The 27,815-nt window shown below is 31.9% G+C and overlaps 2 protein-coding genes across 2 annotated transcripts; both read right to left on the bottom strand.

Annotated features, from left to right (window-relative positions):
• Nucleotides 1-1,612: 1,612 nt before the first annotated feature.
• LOC144563917 (serine/threonine-protein phosphatase 7 long form homolog) lies at nucleotides 1,613-2,715 on the bottom strand. Its single transcript, XM_078313380.1, has 3 exons — nucleotides 2,615-2,715; nucleotides 2,054-2,534; nucleotides 1,613-1,732 (listed from the first exon to the last, which is right to left on the bottom strand). The coding sequence occupies exons 1-3, from the start codon at nucleotides 2,713-2,715 to the stop codon at nucleotides 1,613-1,615; spliced, it is 702 nt and encodes a 233-aa protein (XP_078169506.1).
• Nucleotides 2,716-21,460: 18,745 nt separating this feature from the next.
• Nucleotides 21,461-23,926, bottom strand: LOC144564025 (alpha-1,3-arabinosyltransferase XAT3-like). The gene is made up of 3 exons (XM_078313517.1): nucleotides 23,653-23,926; nucleotides 23,473-23,562; nucleotides 21,461-22,902 (listed from the first exon to the last, which is right to left on the bottom strand). The coding sequence occupies exons 1-3, from the start codon at nucleotides 23,783-23,785 to the stop codon at nucleotides 21,680-21,682; spliced, it is 1,446 nt and encodes a 481-aa protein (XP_078169643.1). The 5' UTR covers nucleotides 23,786-23,926; the 3' UTR covers nucleotides 21,461-21,679.
• Nucleotides 23,927-27,815: the final 3,889 nt, after the last annotated feature.

The raw sequence follows: 27,815 nt of genomic DNA on the forward strand, positions 1-27,815 counted from the left end.
GATTTTTTCGGCAGCTCAAAAAAAATGACAGATAATCCATTGGCTAAAGGTGTATTTTATGAGTCGAAAACGGCTCTAAAGATAGCAATCAATGAGTTTCATCTTGAAAATAATTGTGAGTGCAGGGTTATTAGGAGCGAACCTAAACGTTACGAGGTGGGGTGCAGAGATGCTTTTTGTAAATTTAAGGTGTCCGCTAAGCAGAACGGTCTTTCAGAATCTTGGATTATTACCAAACAAGCACTTCCCCATACGTGCACAGTATCGGCAACACGTACTGATCATTGTCAGCTTACAGCAGAGATGGTTGCCCTTGCGATTGATAAGACCATTAGAAGGGACGTGTGCTCTTCTATAAATCATATTCGAGATATCGTCATGATGAAATATGATAAGGTAACCCCCAAGTAGGTTGAAATTGGTTGCAGGAGTGAACAAATGCAAACCTAGGAGGTTGCAGGAGATGTTACAAGACTTTTAAATTGGTTGTCCGAAGGCTATCGACTACCTTAACAAGGTGGGTAAGAGGAACCCTAACGATGAAGACGAGCTTCCATGTCCAGAGAAGTTGTATAAAGCTTTGGACGGAGGCCACCGATGGGGGATAATGACAACAAATGGGTCAGAGTCACTGAACGCCGTGTTCAAAATGAGTCGGCGATTACCGGTTGCAGCGGTCGTGGAGGATACGTTCTATAAATTAAATAAATGGTTTTTTGAACGATGTAACAAAGCTCAAATGGCATGTCAGCACGGTCAGGTGTGGTCCGACAGGGTAACTAATTTACTTGTTGATTGTAAATTAAAAAACAAAATTACCTCAATTAAAGTATTACATACCGGGCCGCCTTCATCGCCGAATAGTACATTCATCCATTGAGCATAACTCATATCCTGGTCCTGCCTCTGCTCATACGCCTGCTCATGAGTCTGCTCCTGAGTCTGCTCATGAGTCTGCTCCTGCAATTCATACATAGTTTTTCTTAGCTACAAATTAAATTTGAAATCAGCTTGTAAGTTGAATTCATACCTGGCGCGCATTGGCACGTGATGATAGAGTATGCCCTGCGAACTCTCCCGGACGGATGTAATCCCTCCATTGTGAGCCATCATATAACCAGCCCGTCACTGGATCTGGGCCTTCAAATACAGGGCCTGGTGGCATCGGCTCCGTTCCCAAGGGATAAGAATCGTCGGATGGAATTTCCTCCCAATTACGTGGAACCCCCGCATCCTCCAGCATGGCAATAGCACGGTCTCCATAACCATTATCTCTGCAGAGGCACCAACCTAGTCTCATTTTGCCCTTGCCAATTGCACGGAGACCCTTCGTGAAAAATGCCCGTGTGCCATGTGCTAACTCTCCTATCCCACGCAAAGCCTGCACGTATATTCAGAGTATAATAGATCATATATAATAAACCAATCATAAAATTCAGAGTTAGAAATGTTTACATTTCGAACAAATGTCGATCCGCTGGGAATGTATCCAGACTTGGAGTGCTCGTCTCTTGGAACTGGAACATTACGATCCATCCCCACCACGTGCTGGCCAAACAGGTAAACGGATGCCATGCAGGTCTCCTGGTACCATTTACGATATCTTAGGAGGTCATTTATATCCCACGGACGACCTACTTCGTACACATGATGCGCATAATGTGTTGCATCGTTTACATGCCGACGGTGCACTTGCGCCCAGTTGGCATTTTTCTTTGAGCCCGATTTCAACCTGTTTACAAGGTTAGTAGAATAAATAAGTAAATAAGTAAATAAGTACTTTAAAATAAGTAAGCCACATATGATTTGCGAATATTACTTGTGCAGCTCTTGGTGCTCGACTGGATCCTGGGGAAGCAGTGGCTCTATCTGTTGCCATCTTCCGAACTGTCGCATGCAGCGATCAGGATTGTGATGCTCAACAATCCAATAAAAAATAAGAGGACCGCGGTACAAGTAGAACGGCTGACAAATTTAGAGTTGCAATGTTAGGTACAAATTATAAATGTGATGACATAAATGAAAGAAAGAATATGACTTTATTACAATGTACCTGGTCCGCCCGGGTTGTTCTCGAAAGGTTGTGGTAAACAGATGCATATGGCTGCCAATTGACCATGTTATCCGTCAGTTTCTGAATCTGGTCGCGAGGGATACCTGGACCGGAGGTTGCACCATGGGACGAGTTTTCCCAATTGTGTGGGCCTTTCCACATGTCAGCAAATGATGGACATGTATCTTCTGTTTCTGCGCCCCAATTCGGTTGAGATCCCGGTAACGGCCGGTGAATTTGAAATCGGGTCCACGACCAGTGTTGCAGAAGTATGGTGGGACCATGCATGCTTTTGCATGACGGACTGGATGCGAGGCATAGATTTCTATATAAATAAGCGAGAACAGCTCCGCCCCAGTTGTACTTTCTCGGCTCGTCCAAGTTTTCAATCATGCCGAGATACCACAACGGTATTCCGTCCCCGCTACTGTCAGCAAACATGGTATTCCCTAGCATGTCGAGGAGAAATCCACGGACATACCTAACCGTCAATTTTAAAATGTGAGTACATTATTAAAAAATATCAAATATGAATAAGATTGTAAATAAAAAAATACTAACCATTTCAATTGTTCTTCGTTCGCATCTGTTGGTAATGTTTTGAAGCGCTCACGGACAGCTTTTTTGGCGATAAGCATGTCGTACGTATCATTCCCCCTCATCTTCATGAACCCCTTCACTTCATCATCTTTCACCCCCAGCAACTCATACAGTCGGCCTTGAAAACTCGCCGAGTTTGTAAATCCCGTTAACGGCTCCCCCGTAATAGGCTCCCCCGTAATAGGCAAACCCCAGAGACAACTCACATCCTCCAGAGAAACTGTAATATATTTGACTTGTCAGGAACGAATAAAAAAAAAATTATTTAAATTAGTTAATACCTGTCATCTCTCCGAATGGAAGATGAAAAGTGTGCGTCTCCGGACGCCACCGCTCGACAAGTCCATGAATGAGGGCCGCATCGAGGGCGATATCGGGCAATGTCGCGAGCTGATATAAGCCCATTCGAATTAAAAACGGTGCGTACCTCTCATTATACTCGCATTTGTGCCGATAATGTCTCACGGATAAAATTTCTGTACTCTACAATAAGAAAAAAATTAATTACAATATTTATTTGATTACTTACAGAGTTATGAAAAAAAAATAAGTAAATGTTTACCTCCTTAGACGCCTCAGATATCCTGTGATTACCGTGAACTATCCACAACAGGGGACTAAATCTATGCTTAAGTACTGGGTCTGCCATACTACAAAATTCGAACAATATTGTAAATCACCTTAAATTTTTTCAAATTATTCTACATCATTTTGTTATTTTTCTAAATTATTGTACATCATTTTGGCATTTTCTAAATTAATCAGACAATATTCTTAACCATTAAAATGAACTAATTAATTATATTTTAAATTAAAATTAAAAAAAATACAAATATAAAAACCTGAATCGCAGATCCGATCGATCAGACAATCAGAGCTCCGAAAGGGACCCGAAAGGAAAAGAGATTCCTAAAAAAAATTTAAATTAATCAAACAATTTTCTACATTACTAAGATAATTTTCTACACCATTTGGTATTTTTAAAATTTCTCCCAACATTTTGATATTTTTAAAATTATTCTACACCATTTCGGTAATTTTTAAACAATTCTAGACTATTTCGGTATTTGCTAAATTATTCTACACCATTTGGTATTTTCTAAATTATTCTACACCATTGAGGAATTTTCTAAATTATTCTACACTATTTTGGTATTTTTCTAAATTATTATACATCATTTTGGTATTTTCTAAATTAATCAGACAATATTCTAAACCATTAAAATGAACTCATTAATTACATTTTAAATTAAAATAAAAAAAATTCAAATGTAAAAACCTGAATCGCAGATCCGATCGATCAGACAATCAGAGCTCCGAACGGGACCCGAAAGGAAAAGAGATTCCTAAAAAAAATTTAAATTAATCGAACAATTTTCTATATTACTAAGGTAATTTTCTACACCATTTGGTATTTTCTAAATTATTCTAGACTATGTTGGTATTTTTTAAATTATTCTACACCATTTCGGTAATTTCTAAATAATTCTAGACTATTTCGGTATTTTCTAAATTATTCTACACTATTTGGGTATTTTCTAAATTATTCTACACTATTTGGGTATTTTTCTAAATTATTCTACATTTTTTCGGTATTTTTCTAAATTATTCTATACCATTTCGGTATTTTTTAAATTATTCTACACCATTTCGGTAATTTCTAAACAATTCTAGACTATTTCGGTATTTTCTAAATTATTCTAAACCATTTTGGTATTTTCTAAATTATTCTAGACCATTCGGTATTTCCTAAATTATTTGGACATTATTTTCAACCATTTAAAATTAAATAAATTAAATAAATTAAATAAATTAAATAAATTAAATAAATTAAATAAATTAAATAAATTAAATAAATTAAATAAATTAAATAAATTAAATAAATTAAATAAATTAAATAAATTAAATAAATTAAATAAATTAAATAAATTAAATAAAAAAAAATTACCTTGAAAATCGGAAGGGAGAAAGTGATGGAGTGTGATGGGGACGGGGGAGCCAGCGGCATTTGTAGTTAACTCTGTTTCCGTAAAAAAAATTTCCGGAAATAGCTTGTTTCCGTAAAAAATTTTTCCGGAAACAGAGGCGGTTTCCGTAAAAAAATTTTCCGGAAATGGGGCCTGTTTCCGGAAAAAAAATTTACGAAAAGGGTATATTTCGAGATTTACTGCTGATACGGTTAGTTTTTGAAATTTAAAATTAAATTTGGATATTAATAAAAAATTCGGGAAGTAGCGTATAGTTTGCAACTGTTGACCGTTGCAATTAATGTGTTAATTCCTAAGGGTTTGGTGATAACTCTTTTTAAGAGATTTTAAATACCTGAACTTTAGTAATAATATTTTTTTTTTCAAGAGAGTTTAAATTAATATCTTTATTTTGAGGTCTTCATAATATTACCTGTTTTAAAATAGTAATAACATTTTTAAAAAGGTGAAACATAAAAAATTATCAGACGTGTCATTTTGTTACTTTTTATACATACATTAAAATTATTATATTTCCACTTGTTTTATTGATACTAAAAATTTGTAAAATATAACGATGTAGACAATTTTAAATGTTGATTTTTAAAGTTTTAAATTTTTAGAAAATAAAGTAATTATTACATATGGTGGGAGTAATATAAATTGAGTGAGTCTATGGTACTATGCATATTACGATTTGGCATTGTGCTACGGCTCTATATTTGAGTTTTCAAATCCTAACGGTCGATCCGAACCGTTCATCTTGTTCTCCATATTAATATGTGTTTGGAGACCAAATTTTACATTTTTTGAAATTTTTTTAATATGTTTTTAGATTTATTGAAAATCACTGTTTTTGGATGGTCCAGAATTTTCAGATCAAGTGATTTTCTAAATATCTAAAAAAATAGTAAAAAAATTTCAAAAAAATATAAAATTTGGTCTCCAAACACATATTAATATGGAGAACAAGATGAACGGTTCGGATCGACAGTTAGAATTTGAAAACTCAAATATAGAGCCGTAGCACGGTAACAACCCGTGATATGCATAGTACCATAGACTCACTCATATAAATTTCATTATTGATCTTATTTTGTTATTTTAATAACTATTTAAAAAGTGAAACAAGATAGAAACATAAACAAGGACTCAAATTGTCCTTTCCTTTTAGCATAATATATACCGATCAAGGCTTGCAAATATGTTAATTAAATGAGTAAAGCTAGGGTGTGATGTGCTAATCAAGAGGGTTTGGTGAGTACAATTCTAAAAATTCATCGGATCGACTTCAAATGCCAAATTCAAACCATTGAAATCCATGTGATTCATGAGTGATGCATGTGCATGTAAAATTTTAAAAGTTTTGAGTTTATTTTCTACACGGTCAAGCGGTCAAAGAAATAATAAAAATTGACTATATAAAACAACTTATAAATTAAATTAATAAAATGTTCATTTCTTTGACCGCTTGACCGTGTAGCAAATGAACTCAAAAACTTTCAAAATTTTGCATGCACATGTATCACTCATGAAACACATGGATTTTAACGGTTTAGATTTGACGTTTGAAGTCGATCCGATGAACCTTTGGTGTTGTGCTCACCAAACTCTCTTGATGAGCACATCACACCCTAGCTTTACTCTAATTAAATATTGTAAGTTTCATTAGCTTGTTTACATAAAATTATGTCACGTCATTATTGAGCTAAAAATCTTCTAACTTTTTGACGCGACATTTCGTATGATACAAGTTTTCACATTTTTCAGGGCTTGGAAAAGGAGGTTCACAATAATTTATGTAGGAGGCTACAAATTCAACTGAGGAGTGATTTGATAGTTTTAGTTTTTACCTCATTCTCAAAATGAATAAAATATTATGTATCTTAACTTTATTTTGTTATTATGTAAGAAAAAAAAAACGACATATGTAATAGTCGTTAATTGTTTTACTATTAAAAAAATTTCAAGATACCTCAAGTTCGAAACTAATTATTGAACATATTTTGGAACTAAATCCTCTGCCTTGAGTTTAGCCAATTTGTACTTGATATATGGCTGCTATCTTTCATCTCGTTAATGAGGCTTTAAAAAATAACTTTTCAAACTAATTAATTAATGAGAATCTTTTCTCCTTTCTTTGTCTTTTCACTTTCCATTTCAAAACTAATTAAGAAAGCAACTTGATTGTTTTTTCTTCTCTGTACCTCTCAACGGTGAGAAAAAAAAAATTACATGGAGGGAAACCAATATCTGTTACTCTTTGTAATTACTTTACCATGAAATTGCTCTTTGTAATTACTTTTTCTGTGAGAATCGTCAATAATATGATACTCTCAACACACCAACGCAAACTAATACTGATAATATGTATTTAAAAATTTGAGGCGTTTTGCCTTTTAGTCTGTGAGTCCTCTCCTTCGTACCAGTGTCTGCTGTACCAGTCCAGTACAGATCCGTTTGTGTCATTTCCTCCATTTTTGTTACCAGTCTCCTTGTGTCACTATATATGGTCCCTTTCTGATTTCACTCCATCTTCTCCCGATCGACCTTTACCAGTACCGGTTCGGTACCATCTAATTTTATTTCATGCATGGCAAAAACGCCCAAGTACTGGTACGATACTATTGAGGGCTTGAAATTTTTAATGATAAAGAAGGCTTTGAAATTTGACTTGTATGCAACAGTAAAATATAAGTAAAATATAAAAAAAATAATATCAAAATGACTTACAAATAAAATATTTTGCTGAAGAAATCTTCATGGAAAGAGATTGTAATTTTTTTTCTCACCGTTGAGAGGTACGGAGAAGAATAAACAATAAAATTATTTTTTTAACTAGTTTTGAAATAGAAGGTGAAAAGAGAAACGAAAGAGATAAGATTCTCATTAATTAATTAATTTGGAAAGTTATTTTTTAAATTTTCATTAATGAAATGAAAGATGGCAGCCACGTGTCAAGTACATATTGGCTAAATTTAGTGGTGGCAGAGGATTCGGTTCCTTTGAGATATGTCTTTATTGGCACAAGAAAAATTAGTTCATTTGCTCATACGATAGGTACAGATTAACAAATTTGTCGTGTTGTGCTCACGTCATACTTGAAACAACGCATTGGAATTTGGATGACATAGTGTTCTCAAACTCCAAGTGGTGGCATGCGACCTGCCAAGTGTCAAATTTAGGGCTGCTAATTTTCTAAATGGGGAGTCCGACACTTCTAAAGACACGACACGTTGTTTGCCATTATGTAGACGTGTCATGTGTTTCATTTATTTTAAATATTAGTACCCGACCATTATTGAATATGAAGTAAACATGACAAAATTGAAGAAAAAAAATTGGGATATTATTTGGAGAGCAAAAAGTCTATTATTTTTCTAATCTTAGTCATCTTATATCTCTATTTTTTTTTCTCATTTTTTTATTATTTTGTTCAAAAATCAATGAAAAATTTACAAAAAGTAAAAAAAAAAAAAAATTATTTTTTTGACTGCTATGTAAGTAGTTTATTGCAATTCTATAAGCTTGTTTACTTTTACCTTATAATTATATAAATGGGGGGATAATTATAATTATTCTATTTCCAAGAGATGGGCTATGGTGCATTGCAATGCATAAGCCATGGTGTGCATTGGACCATAAATCACCGATTCAAAGTCCAAATGACCGATCCAAACCGTTCATCTTGTTCTCCATATTAATATGTGCTTGGAGACCAAATTTTATATTTTTTGGAATTTTTGTACTATTTATTAAGCCACTTTGAAAATTGCTGATCCAACGGTGGCTTCTGATTTTACTGTTCCAAACAGTCACCGTTGGATCAGCGATTTTCAAAGTGGCTTAATAAATAGTAAAAAAATTTCAAAAAATATAAAATTTGGTCTCCAAGCACATATTAATATGGAGAACAAGATGAACGGTTTGGATCGGTCATTTGGACTTTGAATCGGTGATTTATGGTCCAATGCACACCATGGCCTATGCATTGCAATGCACCATAGCCCATCTCCTATTTCCAAACCATATTATAGATTTTTTTTTTTTTAAATCCAAACCGTCTGATTTGAGAAAAATGCACTGAGATTAATTTGCTGCCATCATCAAAATTTCAACAATTAATGTATAGGGTTATTTTGTCGGAAGCTGATATGAGTACCCGCACTACAGTACCCGCACCTAAACTGCCATAACTGTTTGTGGGGACCAAACTGCTATAACTGCACTTAAGATCTGTAACTTTTTTTTTAATATTAATAGTCAAATCTTGAAGTATGTAGTCCAAAAAATACAAGTATTTATATCTATATAGTAAACAATGTAAATGATAAATTAATTATTTTTAAATAATTGTACCAGCACTTTTTTTTTAAATTTCTAATGTCGTACCCTCACCTAAGCTGCCATAATTGCTTGTGAGGACCGCAACTGTTCCAGATCTGTAACTTTATTTTAAAATATTAATAGTCAAATCTTGAAGTATATAGTTCAAAGAACACAAGTATTTATATCTATATAGTAAACAATGTAAATGATAAATTAATTATTTTTAAATAATTGTACCCGCACTTTTTTTTGAAATTTCTGATGTCGTACCCGCATCTAAACTACCATAATTGCTTGTGGGGACCGCAACCGTCCAGATCCATAACTTTTTTTTAATATTAATAGTCAAATCTTGAAGTATATAGTTCAAATAACACAAGTATTTATATCTATATAGTAAACAATGTTGTAATTTTTACATAACTGCTTGTGGAGACCTAAACTGCCATAATGTTGTAATTGGATCCCTTATCTTTTTACATATGACACTGAAAGTATTAATATCTAAGTATTGAAAGTATTTATATCTATGCACTGAAGTATTTATTTTTATGAGGTCAACTATTTTTGTTAGAGAAATGTTGACGCAGAATTAGTGCCGAGGCTTTGAAAGGGTGCTGCTGGAATTTTAGAATAATAATTAGTTAAGACTATATAATATCTTTTTAGAATAATAATTAGTGGACACAATATAATTAGTTGGGACTATAATACATTATTCCTCTAAATGCAGTTACTGTAGCGCGGGTACAGAAATAATTATTCTATTTTGTTACTTTCTATAGTTATTCTTTCGATTTTCCTTAAAAAATACATAAAATTGATGTTTTCGCTCTGGAAAAGTTACTTTGCAGAAGGAAACAATTTCACAATTTACAGATACAATGAAATTGAACCCCGGCTTGTTTCAATGAACACCGTATGGTTTGAATCTGATGATTTATCAGATTTAGATCGTTTTGTGTGTGTGTGTGTGTGGACGGCTCAAATTAAAAAATCCTATAGAAAATATTGATAGTATGGATTAGTTCTCTCTTTTTAGATCTAGTCATGAAATTTAAATAATAAAGCCTTTTTTAAAAAGACGTAAAAATGTAAAATAAAAGCTGATCCCATGTGGAACAATTACACTTTCTTCAAACAGAAAGAGTCATTTTACAAAATTTAATACAATCTTTTGATTTCAAGCTTTAATTTGTGCTCCGATTAAGCCCAAAGTGTAGTACTTAAGAATAATTAGTGTAATGTTGAGTCTGATTAGTATGACATCAGTGTCATTTCAATCTATATATTACCAATTCCAAAATTTATGAAACCGGTTTCAAAAGACGGATCCAAACCGTTCAATCCGATCTATTTTATTAATTGTGCGTTCACATAAAAATTATAATTTTTTGAATTTATTAAGTACCAAGTAAAGTGGACAAATGTGGAAGTTTTTAAGTTAATTTTAATGTATTTATTTTTCAATACTTTTTGACCGCTTGACTTGGTTCTAAAATAACTCGAAAAAATATAAATTTTACATGTAAACACATTATTCATAAAGTAAATTGGTTTGAACGGGTTGAACTCGTCATTTGAAATCTATCCAATAAAATTTAGAATTTGTATCATATAATACCAATACGTCCATAATGTCATAGGTTTGAAAATTCTACTCATGAAGACTAACATTATTATTATTTTGAGGAGGAATAAATTTTATCACGAAAGAAATTTCGTGCAAGGGTTAACCAATATTAATCACTAACATTTTTATCGGTTCGTTATTTTATAAAGTGTGAATTGTATTTTGTTGAAAGTGTGCACTATGTACACACAAATGAAATAACAAATAGCTGGTATTGTCAGTAATTTTTTTTTAAAAGAAAGATGTAATCTTTCAAATTTTAATAATTATAAAGTATCACTCATCCGAATTTCAAAACAACATAATTTTACATAGAGGATGCTATTTTTTGAGTAAAGCTAGGGTGTGATGTGCTCACCGAGAGAGTTTGGTGAGCACAACTCCAAAAGTTCATCGGATCAACTTCAAATGCCGAATCCAAACCGTTGAAATTCATGTGCTTCATGAGTGATGCATGTGCATACAAAATTTTGAATGTTTCGAGTTTATGTGCTACACGGTCAAGCGGTCAAAGAAATAATAAAAATTGACTATATAAAACAACTTATAAATTAATTTAATAAAATGTTCATTTTTTTGACTGCTTGACCGTGTAACAAATGAACTCGAAACATTCAAAATTTTGTATGCACATGCATCACTCATGAAGCACATGAATTTCAACGGTTTGGATTCGACATTTGAAGTCGATCCGATGAACTTTTGGAGTTGTGCTCACCAAACTCTTTTGGTGAGCACATCACACCCTAGCTTTACTCCTATTTTTTTGCTACTAAATTAAAATTTAGTTCTCATTATTGTCAGCGGCTGGTAAAGTATAAATCAATTATTAATAATATTAGAGATGGATACCGGAGAAAAACATAACATGACACGTTACTAACTAGCGGTCCCAAAACAAAATATTTTTAATAATTATTAGTAGACCTCTATTTTTAAATCTTATATTTTCTGAGCTTGGTCAAGGGTAACATCAAATATAATAAAAAACCCTAGCTTATCTAACGAGTCTACAGGAAGGCTTGCTTGATGCATTGTGTTTTTAATAATGTGCTAAAACGATGTGCATTGAATAAACGTGCCATTAAATAATTTAAATTAGTTTAAGGGGTCCCTTACCAACTTTTTTGAAAGCTTTATTCACCGAACCCATGAATTCAGCTGTCCAAAACCTCTGAGGTAACTGAATATATCTGTTTAGGCCTGGACGGTCCGATCTGAATCCAAACCAATTCGGTCCTTTTTAGTATTCGTTTGAATTATGGTTGGACGGTCCGGATCTAAATGTAAATGTTTGTTATCTTAGGTGATATGAATTGGAATTCAATTCGAGTTCATATCTTCTGAGGTAACATAATATATATGTTTATATTTAGATCGTTTGATTAAAATTCGAAGCAATTTGATAAAAAGTTGTTTATATCTAAATCGTCTTATTAATTTGAAGTAAAATGCAGAATCCTTTTAATTTTCCTTTCAATTTTTCCCAATTTGTAATTCTTGGACCCGTTCGGATGTTATGGTTTTTCCCAATTCAATCCCATCATTTTTCATATATTCTTCCCCATGCAGTGTAAATTCGTGTCCGAGTAAATTTGAATGTTCTCAAATCGTGTGCTGTTGGTTACAAATGTTTAATTTTAGATTTGACCGTAACAGTTTGACCTCTTTCAATCTTTCTCTGATTATATATTTAAATTTAAATTTAGATTGCTTTGTAGAAATTTTGTATTATTACAAATTTGAGTTTGATTATATATTTTTGCTTTTGATCTTTGCTGACGTTGATTTTCTTCATACGTTTATATATATTTTAGATTTTTTTTTTCTCTTTGCTGATGTATTTTTCCTCTTTGATTAGTCTATTGAATTGATTGTGATTGGTGTTAGTTACTATTATAATTAGGTAATTATATCCTCTTAAATTGTCATAAACACCCCCATAAAAATAATAATATATCTCATGCACTCTTTTAAGTATTTTAGAAAGAAAAATAGAATTTCTCACAACTAATCCCACGATACAACCGAATACTCAATTCAACACATTTTCATAATTAATTCTGTGCGTATTCGTACCTGTGGGTTCCCGCTTTTTCAAAAGTGAGTTTCTATTTCTGTCAAATCTCATCCCGTGTAATCCTATGACATCCGAACAAGCCCTATATACTCCTAAATAAACCCAACTTTTTTTACTGTATCCCCCATATAAAATTAATGACGTGTGAGCCTGTTGATCATAGAATTAGAGTGAAAAAAAATGTGCCGTGCCATGTCATGAGTAACATACTATAATTTTAGTTTTGTCCCATATTGTGATTGAATTATTTTTTCACGTACTATGCTGTGGCATAATCAAAATATTGAAAGATAATCACAGCACACGAATAGCTACGCTATTTGAGTTATGTCGCGCCCAAACATGTTATGTATAAATATGACTGGTCACAATTATACATTTGGTCATGTTTTACTATTTTTTTTCATAATTTAGATTAATTTATTTAATCAAGATCTAACAGTCCTAATTACACGTGACTCACGTGATCATATGACATGTCGTGCCGTTATCAAAATTTTCAAATAATATATTGTACCGTGTCAAATTTTCATGTTAAAATTTCAAAAAATAATCCCAATACATAAGCAACACATATAGTCACATATGTACCGTTCTATACTATACTGTAACCGTACTCTCCGATAACAGAACCCTCGTATCATTTTTCGCACTCTTGCGTAGAATCGAAGGAACCGCGCAAAACAAATTTGGCGAACAACTGAGCTGATCCGGTGAAAGCAAAATCTGTTGGATGATTTAAATTTTTTTTGCCCAAACAAATTTGGTTTTCAATTTTGATTTTACTTCGTCGAGTAAGTAAAGGGAGGATGTGATATGCACACTAAAAAGAAGGGAAATTTTATAAATTACTTTTCTTTTGAAAATTTTAGAACAAAATATCATTTCTCTAAAATTCTTGACAAAATGTCTTTGTGGATCTCAATTTTTCCCTCCCTCTCAATTACACCCTTAATTACTTTTTTTTCTTCTTTCTCCTCTCTCAAAACTCTGTTTTGAAGTCACTTCTCTTAATAGCAGCGGAGATATTTCGTTCTGCAATAGATTGGTTTTTTTTTTTTTTTGTCTTGTTGGAGCTATCAAAACTAGGACAATTCAAAGAAGAAAAAGTCAGAGATGTTAACTTTAACTTGTATATATATATCTTATGTTTTTAAGGTTCCAGCATACATGATTTTCACCTGATTTTGGGTAGTATGATATACTGGTCATGCAGTGTGATCGTATCACACTACATTATATAAAATGAATGTTTAAATGCACATCAATAATTAAGCAATTGAATAAACTATGATTTAATCCATTGTCTTGAGCAATGTAAACTGCAGGGCCAATTTAGTACACTTCAAAATTCTAACTTCAAAATTTGAAGGTTTAAAGGTTCTAACAACAAAAATGTGAAGTGTTTTTCAATTTACTCTAAAAAAGAAGAAAAAAATATTAACAAAGTCAGATCCGTTAAAATTGTGCAACTATCAAGTGCTGAGAAAACACATAAGCTGCTATGGAGAGAATACCACAATAACCACATGTAATATAAAAAAAAAAACTGTTGCCTAATCTAAAATTGCAACAGAAGCTTCATTATTGTTGATTAAACATTCGTCTTCAAGCCACTGAAGAGAGTTCTATTAAGTATGGTAAAAGATTCATGCAACCATTTAAATTCACTGCTGAGCCTTCTCCCAGAACTAGTCCAGGTAAATTTCAACTTAATTAACTATCTAACTTATAGTTGCTACTCAATTTTTGAGAGATCCACGTAACAAATTATCTCAGCAGTAAACTTTTGAGACCGTGAAAGTGGTGTGAAAACACAGTTGACAAAAAAGAAAGAAGAAAAGAGGGGAATGAAGTAACTAGGAGGGAGGAGGAAAGAGGGGAAAAGAGAGAAAAAAAAGGGGCCCACAAGGGTATTTTGTTTTAAAATTTTCAAAATAATGATATTTTATAAATTTTCCCCTAAGAAGAATTGATGAGTATTAGAATGTAATATGCACACTAAGAAAGAATTGGTGAATATAATTTTAAAAGTCTAATAAATTAGTTTTAAATAATGAATTCAAACTGTTAAAATTCATTTACTTCATAAGTAATATATGTACATGAAGTTTTAAATTCATTTAATACAATGTCATGAGATCAGAAAAGGAATGAAAAATAAATACATATAACAACTTATAAAATAACTTATAAATATTCATTTTTTCGACCGTTTAACTTTATATCAAATGAATTCGAGACTTTCAATAGTTTTCATGTATATGCATCACTAATGAAGTAGATAAATTTTAACGGTTTAAATTCGTCATTTGAAGTCAATCCAATCGACTTTTAAAATTATGCTTACCAGCCCCTCGCACCTTAAATTTGCTCTTACTTCATCCAAATCTGATAATATGATTTCAGTGCCAAAATATATTGTTCTAATTGTAACCAGCGTTACACGTAATTGCTTGTGTTATATTTTTTTTACAATGAAGTTAATTGTTTTCTCTTATGTTTGTGGATAAATATACAATGCTAATTGTTGTATACATGTTTCACCTGGTTGAATTATTTATTTATTAATTTTTTTTTTTAAATAAGACTACTAGCTAGGAAATTCGTATCCTCTGCATTAACTCAAAAGAGAATCTTTTGGAGTTAATGAATCTTGATCATCCTATCTGCTTTAAGATTCGTGCAAACTAAATCCGCATAAAACTACGCTATTCTCAATAGTTTTTTTTTTTTAACCTTTCCGTTATGACGCGATAATTGCTATTTAAAACCTTAATCCTTATGCATGTTAACAAAAGGAGATAACGAGAGTTTTCAATAATATAATTTTCATTTGAAATCAAGCTAATCAAAATATATAATGGGTGGTCAACCCATTATACTTCTTAGAGTGAGGCTACAGTGTTATGTATAGCGTATATATTATCTAAAATTCAACAGTTAATTTGAACTGTTTAATATGATCTTTATATCAATATTTTACGGTTGTAAAAAGTTATATTATTTCTTTAGATGAGTAAAAATTCATTATTTTAAGATAGTTCAGAATTTTTAGATCGAGTGACTTTTTTACCTCTCTAAAAAAAAAAAATTTAAATTTTGGACTCTAAATATATTTTCATATGAAAATTCATATCCAGTATCCAGACCGATTATTCTAACTTTAAATATAAAAATATAGATTCATAGCACTGATTCTGAAATATCAACCGTAAGCATAGCACCAAACTGTTCGTTAATTAACTAAGCTCTAGTGCTCTACCAATAGTTTGACTTACCAAAAAAAAAAAAAAAAAAAAATCCAACCAAAACGAAAGGCGCAGTTTCATTGACGCAGCAAAGTGTTTGTTAATTAAAGGTGTAATTAAAAGGATTATGTCATTATCAGAATCATATTCATGTGGGCCTTTGGCACAACTAATGTCTAGCTACACAATTATTAATATCGGAGATTCCTTAGTCTCCGTTTAATTCCTCATAGTCAGAACAATTGTGACATTATTCCACTTAACCGTTGGATGACATTTGTGTTATATTCAACCAATTAATTAATTCGATTTCATTTGAATCTTTATTTTCTTTTCTAGCACTACTCTGAACAAATATGATATTGCGTACAAGAGATTTTAACAAGCGCAATATTACTATTAAACAAGAAATTTTAATACTATTTTACGATTAAAAAAATAAAAAAATAGCATGTAGTAAAGAAAAAGGCAAAGACAAATAATATTCTTTCAATAATATTATATTATGTGACCAAACATAACTATCATTATTCTAAATAATATTCCTCTAACAATATCTTTTTTTTCAAATAAACTTTCATTCTCTTCCAATACCGTTGAAAAAAAATTCAACACTATTTAATGTTTTGCCAAACGATATGATCATATTCTTCTGTGGCGATATATCAAACTAAAATCTCATGAATCAGTATAAAAATTGTTGATTTTTTGCCAAACCAAATATACTGCCGTAATGGGTCAAATATACTGGCGGCTACATGCGTAAAAATAGTGTAATTAGTTAATTTTCATGCTAACAATACAACAAGTCGTACGAATATCGGCACATCGCCGTTTATTGATACCCTAAAAAAATAGCAAATATTTCCTGACCGTCCAACGTTTGAGTGGTTCACTCTTACCATCAGACTGTCAAGAGTTTGGGCGGTCATTTTATTTTTTATTTTTTAAGATATTAATATTTTTATCTAAAAATAGAAAATGAAAAATATTCATTTTTATAGCAAATATTCATTTTGATATTTTCCATGTTCAATTCGGTGCTAAAAATGAGAAATGTCTAGGTAATACCCCCGTGCCGCGAAACCTCTGAGTAATAAATCTAATTTGAAAGATAGTAGAAAAGATATCAAAACATTCATTTTAATGTTCAATTTTTATAGCAACATTCATTTTATACACATTAAATATCTCTAACTAATTTTTTTTTTGAGATGTTTAGTGTGTATAGAATGAATGTTTGCTATAAAAATTGGTATTCTACATGTTCGAAAAATAAAAATGAAAAACTTAATCGGAAACTTCAATTCAAGTTTAGAGACTCTTTCCTTTTTTCTTTTTTCTTTTGGCAATTTTGGATATGCATTTGTTAATTTTACGTCTCCAATTGGTGCTTGGCGGCTGTTCAAGTATTTGCAATCTAATCTTATAAATTAGAATGTCTCTTCAAAGTAATATAATCTGATCAATATGGCAGCACAAAATCTCTTTATGATAAACAGTGTTTTAAAATGAGGTTTTGTTCATGCATGCGAAAGGCCACTTCATACTGCATATGCGGCATGCAGCCGTATATGTGGATTTGTATGCGGATGTACATATGCGGTTTTATTATGCTTTGTTAAAGAAATATAAATAAAATAAAACTAATTTATATCTACAGACTTGTTTAGTCTAATGATTTGTGCTCTTTACTATATTATAAAGGTTATAGATTCTATTCTCCTCCAGCGCAAAATAGTTTTTAGGTTTTTTTTAAGTCCACATAGACCGCATACGTGCCAGTATATTCAAAACCGCATGAACTTGACTGCATGAGATTCTGTATGTGGAAGACCACTCTATAAGCATATGCGGCTGTATTTTAAAACACTGATGATAACAATATACTCTTCTAGGATAGGTCTCATATAATATACATTTTAGATGAAAATATTAAACTCTCTCTAAACAAAAAAAAAATTACTGTTTGATAAACATCTGTAAAAAAAAATTACAATTATTTTATAACTAGTATATATTTGTTATTTGCTTATTGCCAGTATAAACTAGTTACGTTAGGCGGTCTGATGCTGAGAGTGGACCGCCCAAACGTTAGGCGGCCATGACATTTTTAATTTTTTTTTTATTTGAAGGGCATATTTGCTAATTTTTTTTGAGGGATTAATAAAAATCATAGGGCACATCGTTCTGTCAACTGACGAGAATTTTTTTTAATTAGTATTTTGCGAAACGTCCCTGAAACTTTCCGAAATAGAACCTTGTTACATATGAGATTTTGATATTTGGAGTTTTGGACGCTTATTCTTCTATTACGAATATCCGATTGAGTTAATTTTTATTCATGATATTTCTTTCAATCGCTACGTAAAATGAGTAATTTGGAAATAGAAGTTTATTTGTTATATATTTAAGGACGAAGTTTGGTTGTTTTATCTCATAGGTTTTACGACAAATTACTAAGATAATTTTCAATTCATTAATTTGTACTATATAGCCCTCTAATTTTTTCTTATTGCTTCATTATATATTTCCTAAACTTTGTTAAAAAGAGTTCCGAATTAATTCAGTCGACCAGAAATGTTCCGTCTTATGTATATTATTGGATCGTTTTACTTTTTTTCTCTCTGTTGTATTACTAAACCTTTCTATATTAATAAAATATTCCAAAAAAAATATTTACCTTTTCTGAGAATTTTTGCTTGTCATTTTTGTTTTAAATCTTCTGTTTTTTTTTTTGCATTTCATTGCATTAATGCTTATTTTTATTGCTCGTATTATTTGCATCATTTAAGTACAATTTAAAATTACTGAAATAAATTTCTCTTAAAATTAAGAGATATTTTGAGCTCTTATTAACTACGTTTATTATATATTGAAAGAAAATTTTAGTAAAATATCTTACATATTTTTTCTTAAATTATTTCTGAGATGTTATCATTTTGTATATAGTATTTTATTTATTACATCTATTACAATTTTCTACATTATTTGTTTCTTTCTTTTGTCAAGAATACACACATTATTTTGCTATAAATTATAAACAAACAACATTACTAAGTCAAAACAATGCATAACCACCTAACACCTGCCAAAAATAAATAGCACTGCATGCACGAGAGGTAGCACGAGTACAATAATTTGAACACACGGCAACTTGGCAAGGTCCCAAAAGCGCTCTAAAATGGATGGATATGGATGCCTTGGCATAGATGTAAAGTTATTCATAATTGCATATATATATATATGAGTATATATAAAAAGCACACTCTTCATATTCATGCGAAGGTTCGCGTGACGATGCGATATTATGACCCCCTTTCACAAAACGTGATATTATGAGTCTACGTATGAATGATGGGCCCCATAGATATCCAAATCCAGCTCCAAATTAATAATGTGACCTTTTTCTTTTTCTTTTTGAGGAAAAATGAGAGTCCTGCTCCCATTTTAATGGCACCATTTTCTTTTTTTGGCTTAAAGCTTGTACTTTATGAAGGTTTCAATGCAAAATGCAAGTTTACTTCAGATGGGTTAATTAAATGAAATCACTTAAAAGAATCATCTTAATTGTATTTTCTTTTCTTTTTAGAAAAAAAGATAGCAAAGGTCCAATTAATAATGGGTTACAGAGCGGAGTCAAATATCAAACTATATATGGATCAATCATTGAAAGTTAATTATATAATTTTTTTCTATGAAAAATAAAGATCTATTACTATAATATTTTACTCTAAATTATATATAAATATATCTTTTTTTTTAAATAAATGGAGTCAATTGAATCCCATTCCTTCTGCTTAAATCTGTCTTTGATGTCTTGTGAAGGTTTTCAATTCATCTGGGTTCAATCTCTAATGTGGAATTTTCTTTTTCCTTTTTTTTTTATGAAAAAAGAAGGCTAAATAGTTTGTTTCATTGTTGAAACAAAGATTTTACAGTAGCAAAAAACTTGTGCTAACATTACCCTTTGCTATAACCCCCGAATTTTGATAGGCATATAACTAAGTTTCTCAATAATTAAAAAGGATTTGTAAACCCAAAATGTCAAAGATTCGTTACACCACAATGATTGTTAGAGCATAGGAAGTTGTGATATCAATTAACTAGGTTCGGATAGAATTAATATATAATTCAAATGCAAATTTATTGATATTTTATGAGGTTCATATGTGAATTTATATCTAAAAATAATTTGTTGATATAAATACTGATACATATCTCTATTATTGTAAAGATTTTGGATGAGATTCAAATAATATATCAGATATTTTACTGAAAATGTCTGAAATAACAATATACATCATAAGGCTCTTTGATCCTAATTTAATTATTTTTATTATATTATTGAATATTAGAGCAAAATACATCATAGTGAATATTATTGACATTTTACTTAAAATTCATTGATGCGGATTCAAATTTGATCATTAGATTATGAATTTTCATCTACAATGCTAGTCGGAAAACATACAACAACCCCGACTCGATCATCATATCACGAGAACATTACGAATCTCGATGCAAGCTACACGGTCAAATAATTGGTAATGCTTGTGCAATACAGATTACAAATGATTAATTAGGCATATAAATACATTATCGAACAAGCTCGATATATCATTCTTTCGTTATTTTCAGAGACTGTATGCTGAATTTAAAATGTCATCTATCGAAGGGTGGATCAAGTTCCGACTCGAGATATTTAGTAGCTCGAAACAAAATTTTAGGATAACGCACATTTATAATAATTTTAAATATTAAGTATTTTTTTATTTTTTTATAGAAAAATATAAAAATAGAAGCACATTTTTTAAAAGAAAATTTTATAATTTTTTGGATCTTATGTATATTTTATAATTTTTATGAAAAAATCATACAAACAAAAACAAAAACTTACATATTTTTTAATCAAGAGACAAGTGTATACTGGTTCTAATATGTAACTTCGCCACTGGCATGAATAACAACTATATGTACATATACTCTAAAAAACATATACCTATATACGGAGCCCTTGTAAATATCAGTACTAATGTCGCAATATCATATGTATTTGTTAGCTGAGATAATTCAATTCAAGGCTTCAGGATGTCCCCAGTGTTTAACATTGGAGGCAGGGGACCATTTGGTTTGGCGACCTGAATGCATCCTTTGATTAGACTCCTCTTTTGTTTGGGTCGGTTTCTAGGAAAGCGATTGGGACAACTATTATTGCTTGTAGCTGTTGTTGCTTCCCCCAATAAGCCACCAACCTAGAATTTGAAGTTTTGAACCAGTCTTTTGATACCATTTATTGGCCACCATAAAAGGAACCACAAGCTTCACAAGCTATACTATTCTAAATCATTAAACTAATGTTATGTTCAGGTAAAATATTAAAGATTTGACTAAGGCATGAGTGTGATTAAAGGGGCAGAAGAAAAATAGCATCAAAGTTTAATTTGTTTCTACCAGAAAAAAAAATGAAAATAATATTGTGAGAAATAAGAAAAAGGAGTTTGGGAATAAATATTTGTCTAACTAAAAAGATGACAACAAAGATGTCCTTCACAGCTTTTGTTGATTCCACCCCTATAACATCGTGAAATTACAAAAGTACAAAAAGAAAAAAGAAAAAGAAAGTGAAAAAAATTCCTTACAACACAATGGTGTTACTCTTAGCATTTGAAAAACTATAATAATTATTTGTACCTGAAACAATGAAGTAAACAATAAAAAAATAAAATTAAAAAACAAAACAAATCAACTAACTTGCCATCTAGCTCAATTCATCTGCACATGGTTTTTCTTCTTGCTGCGAATCAGCCGGAGCGCCTCAACCAACGTGTTCTTGAATTTCTCGATATCTGGCCTTATATTTTGCTTATCCAGGTATATCGATTTCAGAGCATCCCATCCCCCTTGCGTGTGAATGGCCGTTGGATCCTTCAACACGGGATGATCTTTCGGATATTGCTCACTCAGCGTAGATTCATTCAATTGCACAAAGTAATCCATGTAGTGTATCCCCATGTCGGGTGCCGGGTCTTTGAATGTCTCTTTTGTAAGCCATTCTAAGTTCCCGTAAGGCACGAATTGAATGAGCACAGCACCTACCGGGAGAAAGACCATGTTGGTTAGGCCGGCACCGTGGACTCCAAGCATGACATCGACTGAGTTAACCAATCGGGCAAAGGTTGGTGGGTCCGTGTTCATGTCAGCCTCGGCAGTCTTGACCTCAAACCCTAATTTCTCAGCCACTGCAATCATGGCCTTAAGGTTCATGAACCGGCGTGAAGTTTTCCTAGAAATGATAAGCAGCTTTGGCTTATTACGCGTTGTCGACACCACCTCTGCCCGCTCCAACTTAAATGCCGTCCTGAGCATTCGCTTGAACTCTAAGATCGAGAAACCAGTCGGGGTCTTTGACGGGTCAACACCAAGCTCCTTATGGTAAGTGGGGCCCGCAATAACTCTCGGGAAGCAATGCACCTCGTCATCATTATTCACATCAATTATGTCATAATTCGTCAATTGCTTAAATACCAGAATGAACTTGTTGATCCACCAAGACTTGATCTCAGATACCACAAGCTTCACCTCACCGTGAAACGGGTACGTGTTGATGAACAACGGCACCAATACATCAGTGTAATCATGAAACAGGTTACCAGTGAACCCGTTAGATGAGAACAGCATTGCTGGTACAGAGTGTTTTTGCGTGCATTTGGGCGGGGCCTGGTCTCCGGTGGAGGGCTTCAACGTCCATTCTTTAACGTAAGAAAGCGCGGATTCGTCGTGCTTTCGTGCGTACGGTTTGATCTTGTGCTCTTGGGTGATTGTCGGGATGTAGATGGTGTTGGTGGAACCTTTAATACGAATGTCACCTCTCGCATCGCATGTTTCAGATCGTTTTGTAGGCACAAAGCAAATTGGTTTATTGTTAATATCAGCTAAACTAATAGTTCCAAGGGCAGCAGGGTTGATTTGAACTTCATCTTCATCCTCTGTTAAGAGAGCAAAAATTAATTGATTAAAATTAGTAATTTTGACATTGTCCATGATTTTACTCTTTGGTCCTTATTTTTTGGTCCTCCTAGTCTATAGTTCCAATTTCAAGATCAGATCCGTTGACATATTTAACACAAAGAAACCTCTTTTATTTTTATATTACAAGTAGATCCTGTCTTCCTTATCCAGGATTGATTACAATTACCAAAAACCGTGCTGAAGCAAAGTTTAATCAGGAAATTAATATTAGAAAAGACTTTAACTAGTACCCTACAAGCATGTAAAATTGCAAATTGGTTTCCTTTTTGAAAACGCGTGTAAATAAAAGCTTGCTTAAACTATTTACTTCCCAAAAAATATCCCAATTTAACCGAACCACTGCAAAATTGGTTTCTGAAAATTGCTTCATCTTGTGGCAAAGCAAATGAAATCTTTTGCTTCCAGCCATTTTATTCTTAACCAAGTTCCAAGCAAGGAACCCATGACAAAAAAAAAAAAAAAAAAAATCCAAGAAAGAGAAAGAGAGAGCCAGAAAAGAAAAACATTTAAACAAAGTTGCGTCTAACCTTCTACGGTCGAATCGGTGCTGTGTGGTTTTTCATTCCTCACAACCTCATTAGCATTTAATCCAGAATTCAAATGTGCTTCCGTTCTCACTGCCAATTCAGACCCAAATCAGTATAACAAAAAAGGTGGTAAAACAAAGAAAAAAAGAAAAAGAGAAACAAGTGGCAATAAAAACACACCATGAGAAGGAGAAGCGCAGTAGCGAGACTTGATGAGAGAGAGAAAGAGTAGAGAGAGAAGCATAGAAGCTATGATCACCACATTCCCTACCCTCTTTGGCTCTCCCCTTGTAAAATGCCTCTGTGCCTTCATCTCTCCCTCTTCCTCTCTCTCTCTCTCTAACCCTTTGGGTTATGAAGACTTTTGGTTTTGGATGATATAACTAGGTTACTAGGCTAGGCGTGGAGGTGGGGGCTATCAAGTTAAGCATATATTATTACAACTTGTATATGTCAATAATCAGAAATTTTAAGTTTATAATAATAATTTAGAAAAAGGGTTTGACAGCGCAATGTTTGCGACCTCCCACATGATAGTTGACAACCACTAGAGACTAGAGAGCATAAACACTTTATTCATTTTTTAAACAAAGAAAGAGAACTTCTGTTAATTCATTGTTTCCAATATTACTGATTCATATCACATGAGGTAACTCAAATTTCGAGTTTAGATTTGAGCCGTCTGATCTGCTTTGGCACAAATATTAAAGAGATCTGGTTATCTCGTTCATTTCAAATTGAATTGATCCGGATTCTAATTGGACAGGTCAAATTTAAAAATCAAAATTTGAATTACCTTAGATGATCCTGGACTCCAATTTTATATCTAAATTCGTGAAATTATTTGCTCCGTTTATCCGTATCCGGACTTGAAGTGAATTTGGAGATGATTCGGGTGAATATTATCAAATTTGTTTTCAGCCCTATATCTTGTGCATTTCATCTCAGATTGAATTGATATGGATTTTAATCGGATGGTCCGAATCTAAACTCTAAATTTGAATTACCTTAGAGGATCCCGGACTCAAATTTTATCCCCTATTTGCTTTAAAAACTATAATTTAAATTTTAGTTAGTTTATTTTAATTGGATGATTCCATATTTGTGGGTTGTGGGTTAACCATAGACGTGTAATGGGTATATCATGTTTGACCAAATACCTTCAATTGGTATTTTTAAGAAATAATAATTGAACATACAAATAGATAGATAAATAAATTTCAACCTTATGATTCATTCAAAAATGACAACAGCAGAGACCAGGTCAGGCTGTTTTGGGTTGATTTGGTAAATATTTGAGGAAGCTTCCACATTCTAAACACATCTTTAGAAAATTCGTCTTCTTTCTTAAATGTATACATATCTGCACAAATTGCACTGGCAACCTCTTTTTATCACATATTAAAACAAATGGTCAGGTTGTCAAATCCTAGTTCACACTTAGAGGTAGAGAAGCTTTTTTAATACAATTTATTAGCTTAATTTTAAAAATACATGTCTTACCAAAAATATCAAAATCAACAGTTGAAGTTTGTTATCTGAAACTAATCCATTTTTCTTAAAATTGAGATTATGATATATTTTTGGCAGTCTTTCGTTTCATACTAGCGTTACTCTTAATAAATTAATATCAGAGCGAAAAGTGTAATGCAAAAGCCTCCTTAATGACATTAAAATCACTTTAAAAAGTAAGCAGTTCTGTCCAGAATTTAAATTGTAGCTCACATAACAACTTTAACTTAATAAATAAACATTTCATTAAGAAGAAAGCTTTAATTGATCTCATTTAAAATTGTTACAGGGTCCTGATCACATATTTGGTGACCAACTTCTTTCCTATTACAACATTAAGCAAACAATTATTGTATGTTATTAAAGACAAATAGGGATGTTAGCGGGTTGAACCCGGTTTCACCTGGATCCGACTAGGAAAATATGTAAGTTTGTTTTAATTAGGTAGAACATCTAATACAGTTTTTATACTTTAAAAAGGAGAGATTCAAATTTGTTCATTTTTTTTGCCTCAATCATACTTCTATTATTTAAACATTAATAACTTAAAATTTAAAACTTAAATAATAAAATAAAACTGTTATATTTGATTTATATTATTTTCTCCATGCACATATAAATAATGACAGCATTTCGACTTTGTTTTAACCAGTATCAAGAGTTTACAAAAATACATTAATATGGATATTCTGGACGTTGATTTATTAATTCATATAAAAACAAAATAAAAATTGATTAATTTTATATGTACCTGTAGAGATGACATTTAACAGTTTTATTTTGACATGTAAATTTTAAAAAATAAAAATACGATGAAAACACAAATAATACATACATTTGAACCCTCTCTTTGCAAAATATTAATTTCATAAAATGATCATACCTATATATTTTTGTCCTTTTCACAATAAAAAAGAATTTATTTTTAAGTTAATTTGAAATTGAATGAGCGTTGAAATGTCAAATATTTTGAGTCGGCCACATGCTCTTGATTTCTTGGTTGCAACTTGCAACTAGACAACCAATCATGTCTCTAAGTATGCTAGCGGGATCTATTTATAATAAATTATAGTTATATTTAATGGAAAGAAACAAACTATAGTACAACTTAGGTAGTTAGGCAACTCTAGAATCTAGATGCCAAAGCAAGGGCTTGGAAAATAAATATTTTCAGAGCAATCATTAGCCCCGGGTGCTTTAGTTTTTAATACCATGATTGGAGCAAAATGTTCTTTTCAGTTCTTTACTGTAAAACTACACATTTTACTATTACGGTAAATAATTTTTGTAAAAATACAAGGAGGACATATCAAGCTATTTAACTTGCTTCAATAAACTTAAAGCAAAAGCAAAACAGAAAGGCAATGAAAGGTGAAAACCAACAACAGTAGTTGAAAAGGAGATATCCATTAAAAGAAAAATGATATATACATATCAAAATCCTTGTTTCCTACTACACACTTCCATTTTGCGCATGCTTATTCGATATTTCAAAATGCAAAATAATATAACCTAAAGTGAACTTGTACTTTCTAGTGCTAATTGGGCCGAAACTACAATGGCCCATAAAGCCTTATTAGTCTATGTAGCTGAAATTCTACCTATATTATAAGCCTGAGAATTAACCAAAATTCATCTAGGCTTGATTTTTCTTCTAGCCGGTTACATTTGTTATCTACAGCCTACAAAATTTTCCTAATATATTTTATTTTTCTTGCTCACTCAATAGAGGAGACATTATTTTTTAACTAAACATTGTAGTGTACTTATTGATGTAAGGTTAACTTTTATAGCCTTTAATTTTTCAAGGCCCACCTGTCAGAATTCACAAATTGATCCGAATCTTTTTGTGCTTTTGTTCCAACTTGGCGCAAATTGAAAATCGGCCGAAGCATAGTAAATGACCGGCTTGGCAGCTTAAAGATCTTCAAAAAGTACCTCTAGCATGAAAAATCTATGGCTGAAGTACATTATATGCGATGGATTAGTTTTACAACTTATTCCTAGTAGCCAATGCGATGCAATTTTTCTCAGCAACGAGTTAGTTTTGCAATTTGTTCCAACAGCCAATTTAGTTCGGCATACTATTTTTTGTAATTATTTCATCAAGGCTTAATTTGTTCGGACTTATATATTAGTTCTGAAATTTTAAGTGTTCACTAGTTCTTTGTAGATCTAGTAGAATTTGCATTCCTTAATTAAATGAGAGCAACCAGACTTGCGTGGTTCCCATTGGAGACCATTAACAGCCCATTAGCCCCTGATATCATGTGAACAGTATTATTTAAAATGCTAGCCACACTACAAAAATGGGATAATATCCGCGAGGGTAAAAAGTGACTATCCATGAAGGTATACTGACAGTATCGCTCGCGGGTACTGTCCAAAGTGACCCAAAATTATCCCCTCGGGGATCCTCTACGGACAAAACACTTTTATTTATAAATTTCATACAGTTATGAATACAATTAAATATGCACAAGTGTAAACCTATCTCAACATCTAATAGACATAAAATACTTTTAATTAATGCCATGATGCGATTATTCTAACATACCAACATGCGAAATCAAGATACAATATCGGATAGTAATCGATTCGGGAAAATGAAAATGAAAATGAAAATAATAAAAAAATAATAATAATAATAATAATAATAATAATAATAATAATAACCAGCTTTATTTTATTTAGTTTAAGGTTTTGTGGCATGAAAAAAAAATAACATTACATTTCTTCAATTTTATGATAGAAGACAGGTTGTTGCCTTGTTGGTGTTGAAAAATTTCAAAACTTTGATGTAAGCATCATTTCCTTCTTTATTACAAATT

The sequence above is a fragment of the Carex rostrata genome, chromosome 13, assembly GCF_964058835.1.
Source record: "Carex rostrata chromosome 13, lpCarRost1.2, whole genome shotgun sequence".
Lineage (NCBI taxonomy): Eukaryota > Viridiplantae > Streptophyta > Magnoliopsida > Poales > Cyperaceae > Carex > Carex rostrata.

What these genes read in the sequence shown, in the direction of transcription:
- LOC144563917 (XM_078313380.1), bottom strand. Translation starts at nt 2,715, where the DNA reads ATGAGGGGGAATGATACGTACGACATGCTTATCGCCAAAAAAGCTGTC. An exon ending in AACGAAGAACAATTGAAATG is followed by an intron (nt 2,535 to 2,614) that starts GTTAGTATTTTT and finishes ATTGACGGTTAG; the next exon opens with GTATGTCCGTGGATTTCTCC. An exon ending in GAACAACCCGGGCGGACCAG is followed by an intron (nt 1,733 to 2,053) that starts GTACATTGTAAT and finishes CCTTGTAAACAG; the next exon opens with GTTGAAATCGGGCTCAAAGA.
- LOC144564025 (XM_078313517.1), bottom strand. Translation starts at nt 23,785, where the DNA reads ATGAAGGCACAGAGGCATTTTACAAGGGGAGAGCCAAAGAGGGTAGGG. An exon ending in CTGCGCTTCTCCTTCTCATG is followed by an intron (nt 23,563 to 23,652) that starts GTGTGTTTTTAT and finishes CTGAATTGGCAG; the next exon opens with TGAGAACGGAAGCACATTTG. An exon ending in CACCGATTCGACCGTAGAAG is followed by an intron (nt 22,903 to 23,472) that starts GTTAGACGCAAC and finishes CTCTCTTAACAG; the next exon opens with AGGATGAAGATGAAGTTCAA.